This window comes from Scyliorhinus torazame, chromosome 16 (genome assembly GCF_047496885.1).
Source record: "Scyliorhinus torazame isolate Kashiwa2021f chromosome 16, sScyTor2.1, whole genome shotgun sequence".
Lineage (NCBI taxonomy): Eukaryota > Metazoa > Chordata > Chondrichthyes > Carcharhiniformes > Scyliorhinidae > Scyliorhinus > Scyliorhinus torazame.
The window spans coordinates 33,457,177-33,478,190 of record NC_092722.1 but is presented as its reverse complement, the minus strand read 5'-3'; the positions used below and the strand labels follow the sequence as shown (position 1 = coordinate 33,478,190).

Genomic DNA, 21,014 nt, shown 5'->3' with positions numbered 1-21,014 from the left:
ATAGATTCTTTACTAACAAGGGAGTCGAGGATTATCACGGTTAGGTGGGAAAGTGGCGTTGAGGTTACAATCAGACCAACCATTATCTTATTAAATGGCAGAGCATGCTGAATGGACTACTGCTTCTAATTTGTATGTTCACATGTAATATAATGCCAAATATATCCTGTAGTAGGCAAATATTTTCCTATGCTAAGAAATACTATATGTTTATATAGGGTATATTTTGTAGGGCAAAACTCCCACTGTGGAGGCTCAATCAGACCAAAGTTCAAAAATAAGACCAGCAAGAAAGATGTCAATTTGCTGATGTTTCCAGCGATCCTATCAAGCAATTAGGCCTGTCCACTGCAGTCTCCGATCTGCATTCCCAGGATGGGCAGTTCCACATTAGGAGCCTTTCCTCTTTATAACCCTCTGAAGGAAGAAAGTTGTTTGTCTTTGTCATTGTGACTGGGAAGAGGTTTCAATCTCGTATCCTCCTATTTGTGAGCATGTTGGCTGTTGAATCCAGTCCTATGGCAGTAACATATCTATCACTGGAGACTGCCCCCCCCCCCCCCCCCCTCAACAAACACACCTCCCCCCACTCGCTTTGTCCTGCTGTCCCCTCCGACAGCAACCTATTAATCCTGCTGACATGAGTAACCGGCTGGTTTGGAAAATTGATAGCTCATTTTTTTTCTGTTCTTGCCATATAGGTTATCATTGAGAGAAAACAGCCAGTAGCTGAGAGCAGCAGACATCCTTTGTGTCCCTATCCTGACCTAAATCTGAAGCTTATTTAATTAGAGTTGCCATATTGCTGGCTTCGGAAAGTAACCTGAGAACCTTTACACAGCAGAACGTTTTTTTTTAGAAGTTTCCATGCATTTGTTTCATTACGAAATGTATGTGATGTTGTTGAACTGTGATATTTTTTCCTTTAATTTATTTTTAGGAGGTGGTTTTCAATACAAAACAGTCAGCTGGTATACCAGAAGAAGATGAAGGTACGAGGTCCACGGTGTGATGGTTACTTGATTTAATTTGCTCCTTGCCTAAGTTTTTAAAGCTTTGCCTCAGTGCTTTGGATCCTAGTTATTTAAGCTCTTCAACTTGCTCTGCTGCATCTATGAGGTGTGTAGTCAGACCTTGAGCTGGAACTTCTGGCACAAACTGGGCATCCTGCCTAAAGGAAATCCATACGTCTTGCCTGCACCTTGCCAAAAGTAAGCTCCTGTTGGCGGGAAAGGGAGTGTTGCTGTCATGTGGGAGATTGTGATTCCTTCAACAGTTCCTTGTAAGGCAAACGCGGGGAGGTCAACAACTGTGGTCAAAAAGGCGGGAAAAAGTTGGAAATGTGACTGCACCCATATAGCAATAATAATATTTAATATTTCTGATAACCGTAGCTGCAATTCTGCACTGATTGAATTTATAATTTTCCTTTGCAATTATGCCTGCGATGTTCAGTGTGTGTGGGAGCAAGGTGAACGGTCAACACTGAAATTTGGCCTTTCAAATCGATTTGAGCAGCGGGTTTTATTTTCCGGTGTCTAAAGTAGAAGCTTTCTTTCTCATTATACTTTTCTCCTCTAGATTTCTCCCTTTCTGGAGGTGTTGACTGGTACTGGGCTATGGTGCCATGGATATCAGACACACTCCTGTACTTCGCCATTCTTCATGTATAGGCTCAGGTATTGAGCGTCACTGAACTATTTCCTTTCATAGGGCATTGCAGGCAAGATCAAAGCTTGAGTTTTCAATAGCAGCCACTGTTACGGTCTAACATAGTCTGCTGCTGAAACTCTAAACCACGCCTTTGTTAGCTCTAGTCTCGACCATTGCAACGTTCTCCTGCCGAGTCTCCCACCTTGCCCCCTCCCTAAACTTGAGGTTGTCCACAACTGGCCCTAATTAGTTCCTGATTACACTCGTGTTCAAATCCTTCCATGGCCTCGCCTGTTCCTATCTCTGAAACATTCCCAAACCCCATAACTCTCCTCAAACTTGCGCTCTCCCAAACCTGATTTCTTATGGATCCTTCCCTCCACCGCTGGTGGCCCTGGTCCCAGTCTATGGAATTCCCTCCCTAAATCTCTCCACTTCTCCAGCTCTCTCCTCCTTTTAAGACATTTCTTACAACCTACCTCCATGATTACGCTTTTAGGTCACCTGTCCTAATTTTATTTTTCATGGGATATGGGCTTCGCTGATGGAACTTCAATCAGCGATTGGATGAAGTGACATTCTGCCACACAAATGATCCGTCAGCCATTTTTCACGACTGTTCTGTTTTCACTTCCAGGATGCACTAACCGTGGTGGTCGATGATTTGCGACTTTGTTCCGTCAAACCTTGTGAGGACATTGAGAGACGCTTTTGTTTTGAGGTTGTCTCTCCAAACAAGTGAGTGAGCCGCAGAAAACAGTGACTGCCTTGCAAAATCTTGCCCAGTTGCCATTTTTCCATCTGTGGCCCTACGTCATGAGGGTCAGATTAAAACATTCCTGACAGGGAATATCAATATCCTGGATTTACTTTTCTTGCCTGGTTCAGAGATTTGTGTGCATAAACCTGAGGTCTCTGTTTTTCTGTATCTGCTTTCAAATTGTACCATTTGGCTTATATTGCCCTCTCTGAGTTCTTCCTACCAGCATGTATCACTTCACACATCTTTGCACTATATTTCTTCTGCCACATCTGCCCGTTTCACCAACAATCTGAATTCTGCTACTGTCCTCATCACTGTTTACAACATTTCCAAGTAGAACGTAGACTGTGGCCAGAATTTTCAGTAGGGTGAGTGCTCAACACCCCCGCCCCCCCATCCATCCCATCCCATCCAGGCACAGCGCCGCATGGTCGGAATAGGTACTGCAGCACTGAGCCTGAGCCTAATCCCCAGGAATGCACTTAAGGCAAGTCCCGTGGTCCCTGGGGGCGGGAGGGTAGGGGATGCCCCGGGGGAAGGAGGGGGGTTGTTGGGAGGAGCCGATCTTGGTGTCAGGGCAATTTTATGCTTAGAACCTGCCTGGAGGAAGCTTAAAATTCTGGCCTATTAAACTCTTGCTCTGTATCCCCAAGTCTGGGACATTGACATAGATCAAAACCCTATCCCCAGAGATTGGGTACCAGTGTACTATCAGCACTAGCACAGTGTGCCATTTATTGTGATTGAGGTCTACCAATCCAGGCCAGTTTCCTGTTTTGTGCTTTCTGGCTTGTGCAGTTCTTCTCCCCCCCCCCCCCCCCCAAGCCTTCCGGAAGATCCAAGGCCGAGAAATAAAAGTCGAGAGTGTCAGCTTCCAACCCTTGTGCAAGTCGGGCCTACCCATTGCCTTTACATTGTGTCCCAACCAAAGTGAGTCTGATTGTCGTTCTGAGACAAAAGGTTAGATTTTTGATCAGACTTGACTTTGGGAAGGAGGACCGTCTTCAAACCATTTCAAACTCCTGGGGCGCGATTCTCCACTCCCACACCGGTTGGGAGAATCGCCTGGGCCGCCAAAATTTCCGGGGACGCCGGTCCGACGCCCTCCCGCGATTCTCCCAAGCGGCGGGGAACGGCCCGGTCGCGTTTCGCAGGCTGGAGAATCGCCGGAGACATCGGAAATGGCGATTCTCCGGCACCCCCCGCTATTCTGAGGCCCGGATGGGCCAAGCGGCCAGGCCAAAACGGCGGGTTCCCCCCGGCACCATCCACACCTGGTCGCTGCAGACGTGGGCGGTGCGTGAACGCTGGGGGGGCGGCCTGTGGGGGGGCGAGGGGGGATCCTGCACCGGGCTTCACCTGGAATGTGGGGTGGCCCGCGATCGGTGCCCACCGATCGTCGGGCCATCCTCTCTGAAGGAGGACCTCCTTCCTTCCGCGGCCCTGCAAGATCCGTCCCCCATCTTCTTGCGGGGCAGACTTAGAGAGGACGGCAAGCACGCATGCGCGGATGACGTCCGTTATGCGACGCCGGCCGCGTCATCTATGCGGCGCCACTTTTATGCGGGCAACAAGGCCTGGCGCGTGTAGATGACGCGGCCCCGATACTGGCCCATTGTCAGGGCCTGAATCGGTCGGGACCGTGGCCGTTCCGCGCCGTCGTGAACCTCGACGGCGTTCACGACGGCGCGGCCACTTCGGCGCGGGAGTGGAGAATCCCGCCCATGGTATTTACTTTCTCAAATCAAGTGAAGAGACTCCGTAGCTTTTCTCTGATCTCTTTCAGAAAAAGCAGCAGTCATTCTGAGACAAAAGGTTAGATTTTTGATCAGACTTGACTTTGGGAAGGAGGACCGTCTTCAAACCATTTCAAACTCCTGGGGCGCATCCCCAGGAATGTGGGAATCATTTTGAATGTTCCGTTTAAGGCATCAAAGGAACGTAAAACATGTGGCCATTTGCAGAGAGGAAATATTATCCAGTCTCTAAGATTTTTACCTGACCACGCAATTTATTTACTGCAGGAGCTGTATGCTGCAAGCAGACTCTGAAAGGTTACGTCTGGCCTGGATTCAGGCAGTGCAGGCCAGCATTGCCACTGCATATAGAGAAAGCCCGGATAACAACTACATCAACGTAAGTCCCACACAACTTTTCAGATCAACTTGTCCTGCCCCGAAGGTCATTTCATCAGCAGTGGGAATTTGGGCCTTTTTATTTTCCCTCCAATTCCTGTTTAAATCATCGGAGCATCACCAATCAGCCTGGTGTCAGCTGTGGCCTCATTGGTATCGCTCAGACCTCGAGGCTGTGGGTTCAAATCCCGCTCCAGAAACCTGAGCACAGAATCTGAACTGACACTCACTGAAGGAGTGCCGCACTGCTAGAGGTGCCGTTCTTTTGAAAGAGATGTTAATCCGAGACCCTGCCTGTCAGGTGGCCACTTAATGCTTCAATCATATTTGACACCTATTGTATCAATATATAAACATTATACCGTACTTGTGTGCAAACTATTTGCACCTGAACAATTCAAATTTCATTACTGGTAAAGCAACGAAAAAGAACCTCACGAACGATTCATCTTAAATCTAAATCTGGGTACAGGATTTTCCTCATGCCCTTGATAATGACCCCCCTCCCCTCCCCCACCGCGCCCATGGGAGGAATCAGAGGATTACAAACAACTTCTAATCTAGAGCCATTTTTCAGTGTAATGGCAATTAGCCTCAGTTTGACCTCCAGATGTGCCTAGAGCACTTCGTCCACCAGGAATAATTGAGCAGGTAGAACATTTGTGACATGCCAGATTAAGTCAACCTCTGCAGCAGACAGCTTTCCTTAAGGTTTTACATACATCAGGCAATGGCTGGCAAGATAAACCCCCGCCTTCTTATTATATATAATATTACATTGTATGCTGCTTCTATTACTGTAAAGACAGTGTAACCTCTGTCAGCAGTGCTGATAATTCGACTCGTCACACCTGGTGCTAGTACCTCGTGGGGTCAAGAATTGACAGCCTGACACACATTCCACCACGACACGCCCACCGTTGCTAATTGTAAATCTGTGTCTCACTGGTCAGAGCTCCAATGTGCAGTGTCAGCTGTTACCACACTTACTGCTCCGAATGGACCAGGGAAAGTCCTGTGGCCAGAAAATAAGCACTGGAATTGGAGAGTCTCACTGGCATCTCTTCGTGTTCACCCAAAAGGGCAGGTGGGTCCTCAGACCAATGTCTCATCCAAAAAGACTGCACTTACGGCAGAGCAGTAGAGTGTTACACTGAACTGTCAGCCTAGATTATGTGCTGCTCTCTGGATTTGTGGTGTTACTTGTCAATGTTAACTGTTAATTTTCACAAACACATTATTTTACTAATGCGCTGCAAGTATATAGCACATTATCATGTCGTAATGCCTCAAAAGTGTTTCACGCCACACAGCCGGTTTGAAGAGTAATGACTGTGGTTTGTAAGTTTATGGACAAGATGAGTGAGCTGCCAGCGGAGCTCCCCGTGAGAACGCAGCAGACCTACCCCCTCATTTTAAACCTGCTCCCACGTCTTCTCGGCAGAGGCTGGACAGAACCGCGTCGCCCTCCACGAGCAGCATCGACTCTGCCAGTGATTCGCGGGATCGCAGTGTGAAGGGTGAGAGCATCCTACTGCGGGTGCAGGGCATCGCCGGGAACTACCAGTGCTGCGACTGCGGGCAAGCTGACCCTCGATGGGCCAGCATCAACCTCGGAATAACACTCTGCATCGAGTGCTCAGGCATTCACAGGTAAAATCCCAGATTTCTAATTCACAGAATCGCAGAATTGTTAAGGCCACGCGGAAGGAGGCCATTCAGCCCATCGTGCCTGCACCAGCTCACCAAACGAGCACCAGAACCTAGTGTCATCCCCCTGCCTTTTCCCCCAATCCCCTGCGCATTGTTTCTGTTCAAGTAATCATCTAATGGCCTCCTGAACACCACACTTCCAGGCAGTGCCTTCCAGACCCGAACCACTCACTGTGTGCCAAGGTTTTTCTCAGCCCTTTTGCAAATCATTTTAAATCTGTGCCCTCTCAGCGGCACGGCGGCGCAGTGGTTAGCACTGCTGCCTCACAGCACCGAGGACCCGGGTTCGATCCTGACCCCGGGTCACTGTCTGTGTGGAGGTTGCACATTCTCCCCGTACCTGCGTGGGTCTCACCCCCGCAAACCAAAGATGTGCAGGGTGGGTGGATTGGCCACGCTAAATTGCCCCGTAATTGGAAAATAAATGATGTGTCCTCTCATTCTCAATACTTTTACGAGCGGGAACAGTTTCTCCCGATCTACTCTGTCGAGCCCCCTCGTGATTTTGAACACCTCTTTCTTAGCCTTCTTCTCTCCATTTTCTGACATGACCAAGGATTAATTTTTCTCCGGTTTGGGCTTTCTAGTGGTGGGAGAGTGTAGGGCGGAATGGTGGCACAGTGGTTAGCACTGCTGCCCCACAATACCAGGGACCCGGATTCAAATCCAGCCTCGGGTGACTGTCTGTGTGGTGTTTGCACTTTCTCTCCGTGACTGCGTGCGTTTCCTTCGGGTACTCCCGTTTCCTCCCACAGTCCAAAGATGTGTGGGTTAGTTAGGTGCATTGGCCATTATCATTGGCCATGTTACGGGGATAGGGCGGGGGTGTGGGCCTAGGTAGAGTGCTCTTTCGAAGGGTCAGTGCTGTCTCGGTGGGCCAAATGGCCTTCTGCTGCACTGTAGGGATTCTATGAACCTTTAAAATTGCTTTACAAACCATGAGAACCCTTTTTGAAAAGTATTGAACCCATAGAAGCCATGGAAAGCAGAAGAAAACAGATAATTAAAAGTTTCAGATGTATTTTCCGAACAGGAAAAACAGTGGAAAAACGAATTTGATTTTGTGAGGAAAACAAGTGAAAACTAGAGTTGCTGTAGCAAAGAGGCAGAGACAAAGGGGGCTCAGTCGCATTTACATTTTAAAATATATGATTATAGTTTAGATGCTGACTTTTATTTCGAACAAGTTGTTGAGGTTTGGGGATCTGTTGCTGCATTTTCAGTGCAACAGTTCATTAGCCTTGACGCTTACAAAAAGCACCACCTGGGAGGCTGGGGATTTTCCAGACTTGTCAACGGTCTAAGGCACTGAACCTGGTGCGGAGTTTTCAGAACCCTTCAATCTGCTTACGTGGCTCCAGCTGGTGATAGTGCACTGAAGTAAATCGCTGTTTTAATTTCCCCAGAGTGACAGATCACATTGAAAGCAGTGAAAAGATCAAACAAACAATACACAGCAGCTTGGCCACTTTGATTAAACAGTCTCGAGCAAAGAACCCATGAATTTTTCACTTACTTATCATTTTAATATTAGTCTTGATTAAGTAGCCAGCTGATCCTCTGAAGCTACTGTGGCCCAGCATTATTAGCAAACTGATTTACATGTAGTGACAGATTAAACCTGAATATTGTGGTGCAGTGAGTATTGGAGTTCTCATTAACCATTGATACAGAACCATTCTCTAATTCAGCATCGATTCAAAGGAGATCATTGCAAGCTCAAAATTGGGTGACCAGTGAATTGATTTTACACCTCATCCAATTTTTTTCTTTGCATTTCAGACTGCTGGTTTTCCATCGCGTCACTTTCTGCCCCCTACATGAGTTAACATGACCCCTGTTTGGTGGTGGCACAGTGATTAGCACTGCTGCCCCACAATACCAGGGGCCCTGGTTCGATTCCGACCTCTGGTGACTGGCTGCGTGGAGTTTGCACGTTCTCCCCGTGTCTGCGTGGGTTTCCTCCGGGTGCTCCGGTTTCCTCCCACAGTCCAAAGATGTGCAGGTTAGGTAGATTGGCCGTGCAAAAACCGTCCTTTTGTCTCCAAAAAAGGTTAGGTGAGGTGACCGGAATAGGGTGGGTGAGTGGGCCTGGGTTGTGGTGCTCTTTCAGAGGATCAGTGCAGACTCGATAAGCCAAATGGATCCCTTCTGCACTGTAGGGATTCTATTCAGTGAACCAACAGTGTTAAGTTGGCAGTTTCGCTGGGAGAGACCACAGAATGGCTGGGATAGGAGGTGAGGAAATGTCGCACACAGGTGTCGTAGAGGTTGGAATCAATAGAATTAACGCTAACCTGATTGGGAATAGCGATGATAGATGCTACGATTTGATTCCAAGAAATGGGGAAGGATTTAATTTCTCAGTGCTAGAATTCTGCATCGCATTGAACACACAATAGAGAGACAGAAAATAAAACTGACCGTGGGATTTTTCTGGGGCTACAGGGAAAGTGTGAGGGTGTGGGACTTAGCGGGATAACTCGACCAAAGAACCAGAACAAACAGGGTGGGCTGAATGGTCATCTTCTCTGCTGCATGACTCGATGATTGTGATGTGTTGAGTATGGGGAGAAAGGCTAGATTCAATAACTCTCCCTCCCAGTTAACCAATATGGTTCATTTCCAAAGGATGACGACTAATTGTGAGGATTGCACTTTTCAACCCTTTGGTCAGTGTGTAGCATTATGATCTTGGAATATAAAGAGCCCATTAAAGTGTCTCGGGTGACTGTCTGTGTGGAGTTTGCACTTTCTCCCCGTGTCTGCATGGGTTTCCTCCGGGTACTCCAGTTTCCTCCCACAGTCCAAAGATGTGCAGGTTAGGTGGGTTGGCCATGCTAAATTGCCCCTTAGTGTCCAAAAAGTTAGGTGGGGTTACGGAGATAGGGTGGAGGCATGGGCTGAAGTAGGGTTCTCGTTCCAAGGGCCGGTGCAGACTTGATGGGCCGAATGGCTTCCTTCTGCACTATAAATTCTATGATTTTAGATTTTATTACCTCAGGATCCCAGTATGGGGTGTGTGTGTGCCCTGAGAGCATAGAGAAGGAATTTGGATCGACAAGGTTTTTCTTTCACAGAAACCTCTGACCTCCCACGTGATTTCCCACTGCTCATTCTGTGCTGAAGTACCCATTTGTAAAGCATACCTACAGCGCTGATATCAACAATTGAGACGTCTTTGATTCTTATGTTGTATCTTTTTTTTTCTCTCAATTTTCCTAAAGGAGCCTAGGTGTCCAATGTTCCAAGGTCCGTTCTCTCACATTGGATTCCTGGGAGCCAGAATTACTTAAGGTAATTTGAGCTTTAGCGCTTGATAAAATTCACGTTCCATTTTTATTTAAATTATTTTCTACAGATTAAAATTTAAAATTTTCACTTTCAGTTGATGTGTGAGCTTGGAAACAACACTGTTAATCATATATACGAAGGAAGATGTGGGGAACATGGGCTGAAGAAACCACAGCCAGCAAGCACAAGGTCAAATTTTGAAATCATTCTCCAAGTCGATACCTCATTAAGAACTGTAGTCGTGTTCCTGGTGGAATGGTGATTATAGTGCTGCCTCCCCTGCTAAGTTGGCAGTGGGCTGTCTGATTTGAATTTATCTGCTGCCCTGGGGACCATGCTGGCCTTTTTTCAGCTCTCGGGTCCTAGAAAAGCAGTGATTTGCTTCAGACTCTGGGAGAGGAGCTAAAGTTGGCATTATCCATCGTGCTACTGGCTACCTTTCTGTCACAGAGCAAGGTTTGGCAGTAGCTGTGGAGAGCCCGGTGACCTCCAGTGAATAGAAATGCCCTTTGACGAAGGCCTTCCTAATTGTCCACTTGCTCCTGAAAATGCTGCCTCCTGCTGGGGTCAAGTTCTGCAGACTCATTGTATGGTAACTTGTATCGTAATCATTGTATGGTAACTTGTATTGTAATCATTGTATGGTAACTTGTATCATAATCATTGTATGGTAACTTGTATCATAATCATTGTATGGTTACGACTCTGTAAAGGTGGAGGCCATTAGGCCTGTTTTGTCTGTGCCGGTTCTTTGCAATTGCGTCTCAGCTTATCCCGTTCCCCTGTCTTTTCCCCGTAACTCTGGTCCGACATTGATCCATTTCCCTTTTGAAAGACACACTTGAATCTGCCTTCACTGCTCGACTTTGCCGAATATCTCAGGCAAGTGGCCAATCATTTGTAAACCTGGTCAATGAATATTTGTCTCCTGAGTGGGAGGCATCGTGTGCTGTTGCAACTCAGTGTCTGCACTTTATTGGAGGAACATGGGCTGATTTTTCTTGTCCATATTTCCAAGGGGCAGTGAAGAGGAGCATTGTGCTCCCACTGACAACCAGACCATGATTAGCTCATTTAGTGCATACTGCATTGAATCTGAGTGTTTGCAGTGCATACAGTAATGCAGCACAGAGTGTGTAGTGACTGGGCTGCAGGAGCTACAGGGAACCCTTTGAGAAATGTTCAATACTCCCGGATCTCTGACATCTCGTGTTCATACCCTCTGTACTCGAATGGTTAGCGGGGAGTGTGTGTGTTTGGGGGGGGGGGGGGGGGGGGGGGCCTCCATTTGTTTCTAACACTTCTTTGAATTTACAAAATGCTTCAGGCAGCAGAAGGAAGCCTGGATCAAAGCCAAATATGTAGAAAAGAAGTTCCTTAAAAAGCTGCCAAACGCCGGCGCACTTGCGGATACCGAGCGGAAACCGCGGCGATGGAGCGTCAAGAAATGCCGACGGCACAACAGTTCCACCAAAGCTCCAACAGCCCGGAGGAGGTATCGGCAGGACACCGGCAGTGTGTCACCGGCAACATTCGCAGCAGGTAAAAGCCAAATTATCCAAGTTCTTTTTCCCTTCTGGTTCCATTCTGTGTGGGTTTTTAAAAAATTAAATTTTCTTGCCTCCTCACCTGAAGGTGTACACTTGGGCTACACAGGAACAGGCAGACCACCATGCACTGTTCAAGTGGCTACTCTTTATGTGTAGACAGTCCAAGTTTTTGGATCAACTCCGTGTGCATTTCATCGGAGTCCAAAGCACAGATCCACACCCAAAGGTGTGCTTACCAAGCGAGCCATTCAGTTATTGGCCCTGTGGCTTTCTTAACTGTGCTCTGAATGACTCTCCTATTGTAGCCTCTTCTATCCAGTCCTTTCTAAGCCTCAAGATTCCAATGGTTTGGAGAATTCTAGTCTGCGGAACAACATCGTACCTATGATACAAATCACATAATACTCCAAAAAATCTTCCTGTAAAATGGATGGCTCTAATTGATAGTAAACTGAAAAAGATAATTAAATGCATTGTCCAGTGTAAAACCCAGTCCTACAGACCAAGTAGACCTTGTCTGCAGAGTCTGTGCTGTGTTGACTAATGCCAATTGGGGTGGCAACAGTGGAACCAGCAAAAGAAACAGAATCATGTGCTGAGGTCCCAGGTTCAATCCCAGCCCCAGGTCACTGAGTTTGCACATTCTCCCCATGTCTACGTGGGTCTCACCCCCACAAGCCAAAGATGTGCAGGTTAGGTGAATTGGCCACGTTAAATTGCCCCTTAATTTTGGGGGGGGGGAAAGAAAGAAACAGAAATCTTGCCGGCTTCCCAGTCTTAATTGTCATTTAGTGACCATTCCGTATGGAAGAAAATATATGGACAAGATCGGGGCTCATGATCAAATACTCACTGTCTAGAGGTGAAGGTGAAGACTGATCATGAGGTGGTGGCAATGTCACTGAACTGGTAATCCAGAAGCCCAGGTAACGCTCTGGGGACATGGGTTCACATCTCACTACAGCAGCTATGGAATTTTAATTCAATTAATAAATATGAAATTAAAGCAAGTCCCAATTGTGGTGATCATGACAGTTATCATCGATTGTTGTAAACTAATGTCCTTTCCTTACCCGGTCTGGCCTACATGTAACTCCAGATCCACAGCAATGTGGTTGACTCTTAACTACCCTCCGAAAAGGCCTGGCAAGCCACTCAGTTCAAGGGCAATTAGGAATGCTCCCCTTGTTGGCACATCCCATTAAAGATTTGAAGACAGATGATGTATGAATTATTGAAGGAGCTGTGCCCCATGCGAGTGCACCCCCTTCAGGAAGGTGGGGGGGGGGGGATTGGTGTGAAAGTAAAAGTAATTTGTAGCATTAGCTTTGTTCCTCCCTCTGGAATCCCGCTTGGGCTAATCACTGCTTTCCTTCCTGTGTCGGTCTTCATGGCAAAATGCAGCGGCTGCCCTGGAGAGGAAATTTCGAAGAGACTCCCTGTTTTGTCCTGATGAACTCGACTCTCTGTTTTCCTACTTTGACACAACAGCTGGGCCTCGTAGTAAGTATATTCTCAAGAATCATGTCCACAGCATGGACCACATACAGAGTATGTACTGGCCAGGTACACGGCAGAGACTGAACGCTCAGTGCAGACTGCAATTTTAATGATTGTGCGCCAATGTTGTGGTTTCCCTGCATCCCGCTAACACTTGTCTTCTCGACATACCTTGCCAGTGTGAAGGTACTGAACTTGCTCTTGTTCTCCGTCTGTTGGCCCTGCAGGTTTAAGCAGCGACAGTGGCCTGGGTGGCAGCACTGATGGCAGCACCGATATCCTGGTTTTCGGCACGGTTGTGGACAGTGTCACGGAAGAAGGTTAGTCCCGTTCCCGATTTCTTCCCAGCAAGGGTGTGGCTCAGAAACGCAGCTGAGAATCGCCGTGAGATTCCGAGCTTTTGATGGAATAAAATACCCCAAAGACCTACATCTCCCTCCAGCAACATACAGAGCATGAATTTGACCCTCAAAATGGCCTTAAGGAATTCAAATGTGATCTCTTACAATCAGGTTTGGTCCATCTCCCTGATCACAGTCCAGTGACTCCGACAGAAAAATACAGGATAATGCTAGATTGTGATTCATCCCAAAGTCAAATAACCTGTCAATACTCATTAAATAAAACTGTCTAGCAGGACTGTGTGTGCCAGTGTCTGTGAGGTAACACCCAATGTGGGTACGCACCTTCCAGAGAGAAACACGGCCCTTGTAACTTTTAAAAATAATTGTTACTTTTTTTTTCTAATATAAGTAAGTTGTGCTGAATTGACACACACTGTCAACCTGCAGCACGATATCTGGGCTAATGTCAAACTTCACACTCCCAGCCAGCTACACAGGCTGGAGTTCCTGGCCTGAACTACTTACCATTTTCTAACTATTCACTGAAATGGCTGGAAGGCCTTGAGCTCCTTAAGTTAAGTTTCTGATACGTGCTTTGGAAAAATTGTAGCAGATTGCAACATTCGGCATCTTCCTCAGCCTTGTATCATCAGTGATAAAGCTGATGTCATTTTGTACATAGTTCCATTGAACCTCTATCCCAGATTAGTGTTATACTGCGCCCTGGTAATTGTGCGCGATCTAAGCAGTGGATTAAATAGAGGTCGAACTGACTGGATAATTGCTGACTGTTGTCTTACTGTTCACAGTGAGCGAAGTTTCCGAGGAGTCAAGTGGGGAGGCTGAGATCGAACCTGAAGTTTCCGACTCTGAGGATCTCCGAGAACTACACCCGGGGATCCTGGTATACAAGGCAGCACACGCTCGCAATCTGGCAGTCATGGCTGAGGCCTTGGCTCATGGTGCTGATGTCAATTGGGTCAATGATGAGGATGAAAATAAAACTCCATTAATCCAGGCGGTCATTGGGGTGGGTCTCCGCACTTTCCTTTGTGTTTTACGGGATAATTATGCAAGGGTTCAAGAACGTTTCGGTTTGGAAACGGGCTCACGGAGGTTTAATTAAAAAAAGCAATTTTAAGAGGCGGTTTGTTCCAGAACTGATGGGTAGTATTAGAGCACTGGTGTATGTGTCACTCAACTGTGGATAATAGACAGCGACAGGACTGATCTTAGTTGTGAATCATTGAAGGTCTCTCTCCCCTGGGCCACAGTTGAAGAACAGTGGCTGGATTAAGTACAGTAGGATTTTGTAAAAAGTCATTATTCATTCTTGGTATTTGGGCATCAGTGGCAAGGTCAGCATTTATTGCCCATGCCTAATTGCCCTCGAGAATGTGGTGAGGAGCTGGCTTTTCGATGCCATTCATGTGGTGTAGGTACACCCACCGTGCTCTTAGAGCGGCAGGAGTTCCAGGATTTTGATCCAGTGACGATGAAGGAATGGCGATATATTTCCAAGTCTGGATGGTGTGTGACTTGGGAGGGGAACTTGCGTTGTGTTCCTATGCATCTGCTGCCCTTGTCCTCCTGGGTGGTAGAGATTGCGGGTTTGGAAGATGCTGTCGAAGAATGGTGAGGGGGCCTGTAAAATCATAGTTCAAGAGGGCAAATCGGCAGGGAAGTTTTGAGCATTGCATCAAGTCTGGACTGGACAGGCACTCCTGTTGGATTATCTTTCCCAGTCTTGGATTTGCAGCCCTCCATAACCTTTCTTACCTTGTGTGCCTTCAACAGGGTTCACTTGTTGCTTGCGAATTTCTCCTTCAAAATGGGGCTGATGTAAATCAAAAAGACATTCGGGGACGTGGCCCGATTCACCATGCCACCTATCTGGGACACACTGGGTAAGGAGCGCATGCTGGTAGTCATTTTGCTGAAATCCTTTGAAGATATTTTTAACCCTTAACTTTTATCAGTCTGTCCATCATTTCAGTATTGTCCGAATGTTCACCTGACATCACTCCTGCATGAGCCAAAATTTCCTTCATCTAAACATAGGAAAGCCTAAAACCATGAATGCTTAGGTGCTTGACCATGGTCCCATCCCCCTCTCTGACCACCTTCTTCAGGCTGAATTTGATGTTCACAACCTCAGCATGCAGTTCGACCCCGAACACAGGCCATGGTCATCTCCACCCTCAATTACTTAATCGCTGTCCTGGCCTAACCCCCGTCCTCAACAATCTCTCGCTTATTGAAAACTCAGCTGCCCGAATCCTACCCTGAACTGAGTTACACCCATTCAGGCCCCCTTTCCTCGCTGATCTACACTGTCTTCTGGTGCCCTGGTGTCTCACATTAAAAATTCATATTCTTGGAACGAATTGCCATCCGTGGCCTTGCCTCACATGATCGCTGTAACCTCCTCCACCACCCCTCTCACCATTCCTTTGATTCCGGCCTTCAGTATCCCCTCCTCCTCCCAGTGGCCTACAGGTGCCTCGCTCCTGCGGAATGGGAATTTCCTCCCCTCACGATCTCGCCTTCTTCACCACGTTTTTTGACCTCCCTTTCTAATGTCTCTTTCTTTGGCTGAATGTCTTTTTTTTTCCTCCACCCCTTAATGCTTCTGTAAATCTTCTTGCAAGTTTTCTGACCTTAAGTGGACCTGATAAGTCCAAGAATTTCTAGCATTTAGAAAATTCTTATCTCTGGGCCAACTAGATTTATCTGATTTCAGCGTGTGAGCAGCGACAGTAAGATTACCCTTACAGAATTGCAAACATCACTGTAATATTAAGCATCAAGATACAGTTGAGAGTGAAATGTATATTTGGGGGGTGGGGGGAAAAAAATCGCAAATTTGCTTCCAAAGATTCTTTTTATCCAGCCTAAGAATCATCGGTTCATAAAATCATGGAATGTTACTGCATCGAAGGAAGCCATTCGGCCCATCCGGTCTGTGGCAGCTCTATTGAAGTCCGACGTGGTCGATCTTTGACACACTTCTCTGTGTCAATTTGAAAGGACTACAGACTAAACGATGCACTCAAATCATAACACGGGGAGACCATTCAACCAGTCGAGCCTCTTTCAGTTAAATCTTGGCTGCTCTACAACTGAACTATATTTGCTTGCATGGATCCTATATCCTTTAATATCCTGAACTAACAATCTCTTTTTTGAAGTTTTCAGCAACCCCCCCCTCCAACCCAACCTCAACAACTGTTTGGGAAGAGAGTTCTAGATTTGCACTACCTTTTGGGTGAGGAAATGCTTCCTGACCTCTGATCCCTGGTCAGTCTAGCTCCAACTAAGGTTATGTGTCCTTCACGTCCTTGGTTCTAGAATGTAAATGAATTCATAGTGTGCTGGGGCACCTTAGGAGGTTTTACCACGTCCAAGGCAAATGTGAACTTTTGAGAGTTAATATGAAGCCCGTGTTCGCTAACCTTGTATAACTCTTTTTATAGTCAGGTTTGTCTCTTTCTCAAACGGGGAGCCAGCCAGAACGCAGTGGATGATGCTGGGCAGGATCCACTCAGCATTGCTGTTCAAGCAGCCAATGCAGACATAGTGACACTGTAAGCTTCTCTCTTGTCCTCAGTGCTGCTGTTTGAGAATTGTTATCATTCTTTTATATTGCTTATGTTTATCGTTTGAAAAGCCTCATTTCTAATGTCATTTGGCTCCATACAAATACTATTACCAAATTTAAATGACTAAATAAATGTAAATGTCACCACCAGTCAGCTCCCCCCAAAGGAGAGAGCAGCCTCTGAGACTGATGGTGATTTAACCTGAAGGTCAGCACCCCTCCAGCGGGGGGGTCAAGGTTGAGAAGGGCAGGGCCTTCATGAATCACCACAACCAGTACAGGAATTGAACCTGTTGGCGTCGCTCCGCATCACGAACCAGCCGTCCAGCCAACTGAGCTAACCGACCCCCTCTTGGCAGTTACTATGGAGATCCATACAGGGCAAGCGGGTCAGATGCCTTCCTGATCTGGCTGCTGCTGAGCTCCGCTTAAATTCTGTAATCCAGGTGTGTTTAGGAAGATTGAGAGTGACACATGGAGACAGAATCAGGTTTAGCTCTGATGCCCTCCACGGTGAAGTGGCTTCAGACATTTGAGGATTGATCATTTTTAAGTGCTGGCAGAAAACAGGTGGTAGATAAGGAGGTCTATATTTCCCTTCCTATTGTCTCTAATATAAAGAGAATTGGGTGTGGTGTATAATAACCCAGCTGGCTGCATGTTTGCTGCCACTGTTGAAGATTAAAATTAGCCCGTCATCATACTGTGCACAGAAAATGGTCCATTAAATGAGACGGCCAACTAGACAGTTCTGTCCCCAGTAGAAAACCCATTTGAGACGTCTAAATGTTTTATAAAGGTTAATTATCTGGAGAAAAAGTGAGATTAATTCAGTTAATCTTAGTTTAACCCAGATTCCATAGGCATAAGGTGAGTGGTGAAGCCACCTCACTTCTGCCTTGGTCCCCAAATTAAGACGTAAACCTCAAGTTCACCTCGAGGAGATTTGACATTTTTCAATACTGAAGAACGGTCTCTTCTTGTTGCCTGAGAAATGTTAATTTGCTGTCTCCCTTTGCCCACAGGTTGCGGCTGGCAAGAATGAATGAAGAGATGCGGGAGACTGAAGGCCCATTTGGCCAGCCAGGTCAATATCCTAGCAGCAGTCCCACTGAGCTTCAGTATAGGAAGTGCATACAGGAGTTTATCAGCCTTAAGATAGATGAATGCTAGGGAAACAGCACTAACTAACCTGACTGGGTGATGTAGTGGTGATGACTGGGCCTCTTTTGACTGTACATTTGAGGTGGTGAGCTATTTTCTTTATGACTGTGTGTGTACAGCTGGCATTGATGGTGAAAGGGGAAAAGGACAGTGCTTCAAGTTTATTTTGTGTTGTGTGAACAGATCCTTTCTTCACATTTTTCAGTCTTAATGTGGTTACTGTAAAGCATGGAACTAAGTAGTAATTCACAAACATTCCACACCCTCAAGGGTTAGTGTCCTTGGTGGTTCAGTGGGTGGATGCACTCCCTGTTATGGTACTGACCCATGAAGATCGGCAAGTTTTTACTGAACTGGCTGGTCTCACTAGGTGCAACCAGAGGTGCTCAGATCAAGCTCAGTACTTCTGGATGAGGAAGGGAAAATTCAACCAGTGTTTCCCAATCCTGACAACTATTGAGCAATCCCTGCGAAGACGTGCTGCAGGCATTGGATCGAGCACAGGATTGGATTCAGCATTGATGCATACCCCCAATCAAATATTTTGCCAAAACCCACTCTCAATAACCATTGCATGATGTACAGAGGGTTGCTGCCTGTGAAATTGTACACCACGAGTCAGTGACTGCAGGAGAGCAAGGGGAGAAAGGGAGAGTTAACTGTAGTTGGGGTTCAGAGTTCATAAACCAGTCTTCAAATAAGAGGTCAATACCCTTCACTCCAACTGATAACAGAGATAACTCGTATGTTTGAGTGCTGTAAGGGCGGCACGGTGACACAGTGGTTAGCACTGCTGCCTCACTGAACTGAGGACCCAGGTTCGATCCCGGCCCCGGGTCACTGTCCGTGTGGAGTTTGCACATTCTCCCCATGTCTGCGTGGGTCTCACCCCCACAACCCAAAGATGTGCAGGCTAGGTGAATTGGCCATGCTAAATTGCCCCTTAATTGGAAAAAAAAATGAATTGGGTACTCTAAATTTTTTTTAAAAAGTTTGAGTGCTGTAAATTTCTGATTACAAATCAACAACCTATAGGATCCAAATGTTTTCCTATAAGATCCTGAATTATTCTTTAAATTATTGCCCGTAATTAAGAATTGATCATTTCCCTATAGCTGGGTTTGGTTTTTAAAAGAGGCCTACTTTTAATGTATTTCTTCTTGGCTCTTTTCTGTTGGTACCCTGCGGGGCTGACTGTGGGTGAATATCAGCCCTGGCTAATGTTCACACCCTCATTTGACACAATGCATTACCAATCCGATCCAGGTCAACCATCTTGCCATCGGCAGGGCAAGCAATGCTGCCAATGGGGAGTCGGGCCCACAGTGTCCCAAGTGGGAATAACATGTGAGGGGCAGAGGTCGATTGTCTTGGAAATATTAGTGCGAGGAGAAAACGAGATGTTTGGCTGTGGGTTTCCTTGCTGACAGGAGGGTCACATTAGCCGTTGCCATGGACGCGTCCCCGCTTGCAGGTAGTCTGCTGGCTACAGGGGTAAGGCTTAGGAAGCTACAAAGGAGATTGTGTGCGAGTCAATTTACAAAGAGATCAAGAATATTCAAACAAGCACGGGTAGAGGGGAGGGAGTTAACAAATACAATTGGCAAACAAGTCTGCCCATTAAAAAGAATGAGTCAAAAGGCTTATTCTGCATTTTAATGGAAACTTTACACAAGTCGGCAAATAAAGGGCAAAACCTTCTGCTTTCACCAACACTGCACAAAAGGGGCTCATTATGTCCAAGGCTGGCTGTTCGGTCAAAACGAGAATCCTAAAGGTCTTGTGCTGTACTTGGTTTTTTTGCATTGGTGCTGCGAAACTCATTGCCTCGGTTACCGGGAGAGAGAAGGGAATAAAAACCATTTGGGCGCAATGGGGAGATTTATCAGCAAATGCATGCCAAGCAAGCTGTGGTCCCAAAGGACTCCCTTTTAATAACATCAGGTTTTTTTTTAGCAGCCAGGGTTAGCTTGCCAATGAATTACTATTAAATAACTTGAAATGGCAAACTACTAAAATAGTCCTTTATACTATGTTCAACTTTTCTATGGTGAAGAATATTCTTAGAAATGCAATGGGATTCGGAAGCGTTGAGCCATATATGAACTACTTTGATCTTTCAATCAATCAAACATTGAATTGTTGAGATGCTGCATCTAATAAGCAGAACCTGAGCAGTTTGGAAGGAAGTCGATTGTCTTCTGTGATTGGGTTCCATGGTAACACTGACCTTTGTTTTTTTTAAAAATCTTGATGTTGTAATTATTATAAACAGATCAGGTGACCTTGGTTACAGGTATAGGACAGATTCTGCTCTTGTGCCTATACAGTAGGTGTTATGTGTTGATGTGTATTGCTTGATAACGATGGTTACAACTTGCTGTTTCTCAAGACAAAAATCATACATTTTAAGGCGGGGGGGAGGGGGCAAAGAAGTTCTGTAAATATTAAAATGGAGTTTTGTTCTGATTGGGACAATTTATTTAAAATGAAATAGAATATGAATTAGATTATATGTATAAAACAACTTTGTGCACTTTTCCTACCTGCAGTATTGTTTTCTGTTACACTTTTGTGAATTTTCTCAACAGTGGAAGTATTGTTTTAAATGTTTATTTATATGAATTGCCCAGAGGAATAGTGCAATGAACAAAAAATGAATACAGGTAACTCTGTGTTTATTGTTGGGGATTTGTGGGGTTTTGTTTTTTTGTAACACCATAGAGTGTATTTTTTTAAATTGACACACTTTGTTTTGTATCGGTGCAGTACAGGCATAAAATGTCTGAGCTTTTATTTCGTGTGACGCACTGTGCAGATTTCTACTGCTTTATTCAACATAGATCACTGGTGCGAGCACATGGCGAATTCTCTTTTACCGCGTTTTGTGAAAGCTCTGATTTGCAACCAAACCTGGGTCGACAAGGTCCCAACAGGTTCAGTTTCAACAAAAAAAATTGTTTTCATTTTGAGATTTTTTTTTTCTCTTGTACTTTCTGTGTATGGAGCGATGTTTTCAAACTGATTTGTCACTCCCGGCATCTCTAATTAAACGCTGTGCATAACATTGTTTCGTAGTCTAATGCAAGATCCTTTACAAGCTGGTGAAATGTGTCTTTGGGCAGAAAGCAACAGTGTAAAATATTAATACGCGAAGCCTCCCTTGAGGTGCAGTGGACCTGCTGCTCTGTCGGTCTACAAAGACGTGGGAATTTCCAGAGCTGTGATAGAGCAACATACCCTCTTTTCTCTCTTCCCCCCCCCCCCCCCCCCTCCAACCTTAACCGTCTGCCCTCC

General features: G+C 46.1%; 1 protein-coding gene across 1 annotated transcript in view; it reads left to right on the top strand.

Annotated features, from left to right (window-relative positions):
• acap3a (ArfGAP with coiled-coil, ankyrin repeat and PH domains 3a) overlaps positions 1 to 20,787 on the top strand; it is a 369,480-nt gene extending 348,693 nt beyond the window's left edge. The window contains exons 12-24 of the mRNA XM_072478219.1: positions 941 to 992; positions 2,291 to 2,391; positions 4,441 to 4,552; positions 5,996 to 6,204; positions 9,492 to 9,561; positions 9,653 to 9,747; positions 10,886 to 11,100; positions 12,513 to 12,611; positions 12,836 to 12,928; positions 13,762 to 13,982; positions 14,750 to 14,859; positions 16,429 to 16,539; positions 17,579 to 20,787. Coding sequence (XP_072334320.1) covers positions 941 to 992; positions 2,291 to 2,391; positions 4,441 to 4,552; positions 5,996 to 6,204; positions 9,492 to 9,561; positions 9,653 to 9,747; positions 10,886 to 11,100; positions 12,513 to 12,611; positions 12,836 to 12,928; positions 13,762 to 13,982; positions 14,750 to 14,859; positions 16,429 to 16,539; positions 17,579 to 17,726 — 1,636 coding nt within the window. The 3' untranslated portion in view covers positions 17,727 to 20,787. The remainder of the gene's footprint in view (positions 1 to 940; positions 993 to 2,290; positions 2,392 to 4,440; positions 4,553 to 5,995; positions 6,205 to 9,491; positions 9,562 to 9,652; positions 9,748 to 10,885; positions 11,101 to 12,512; positions 12,612 to 12,835; positions 12,929 to 13,761; positions 13,983 to 14,749; positions 14,860 to 16,428; positions 16,540 to 17,578) is intronic.
• Positions 20,788 to 21,014: the final 227 nt, after the last annotated feature.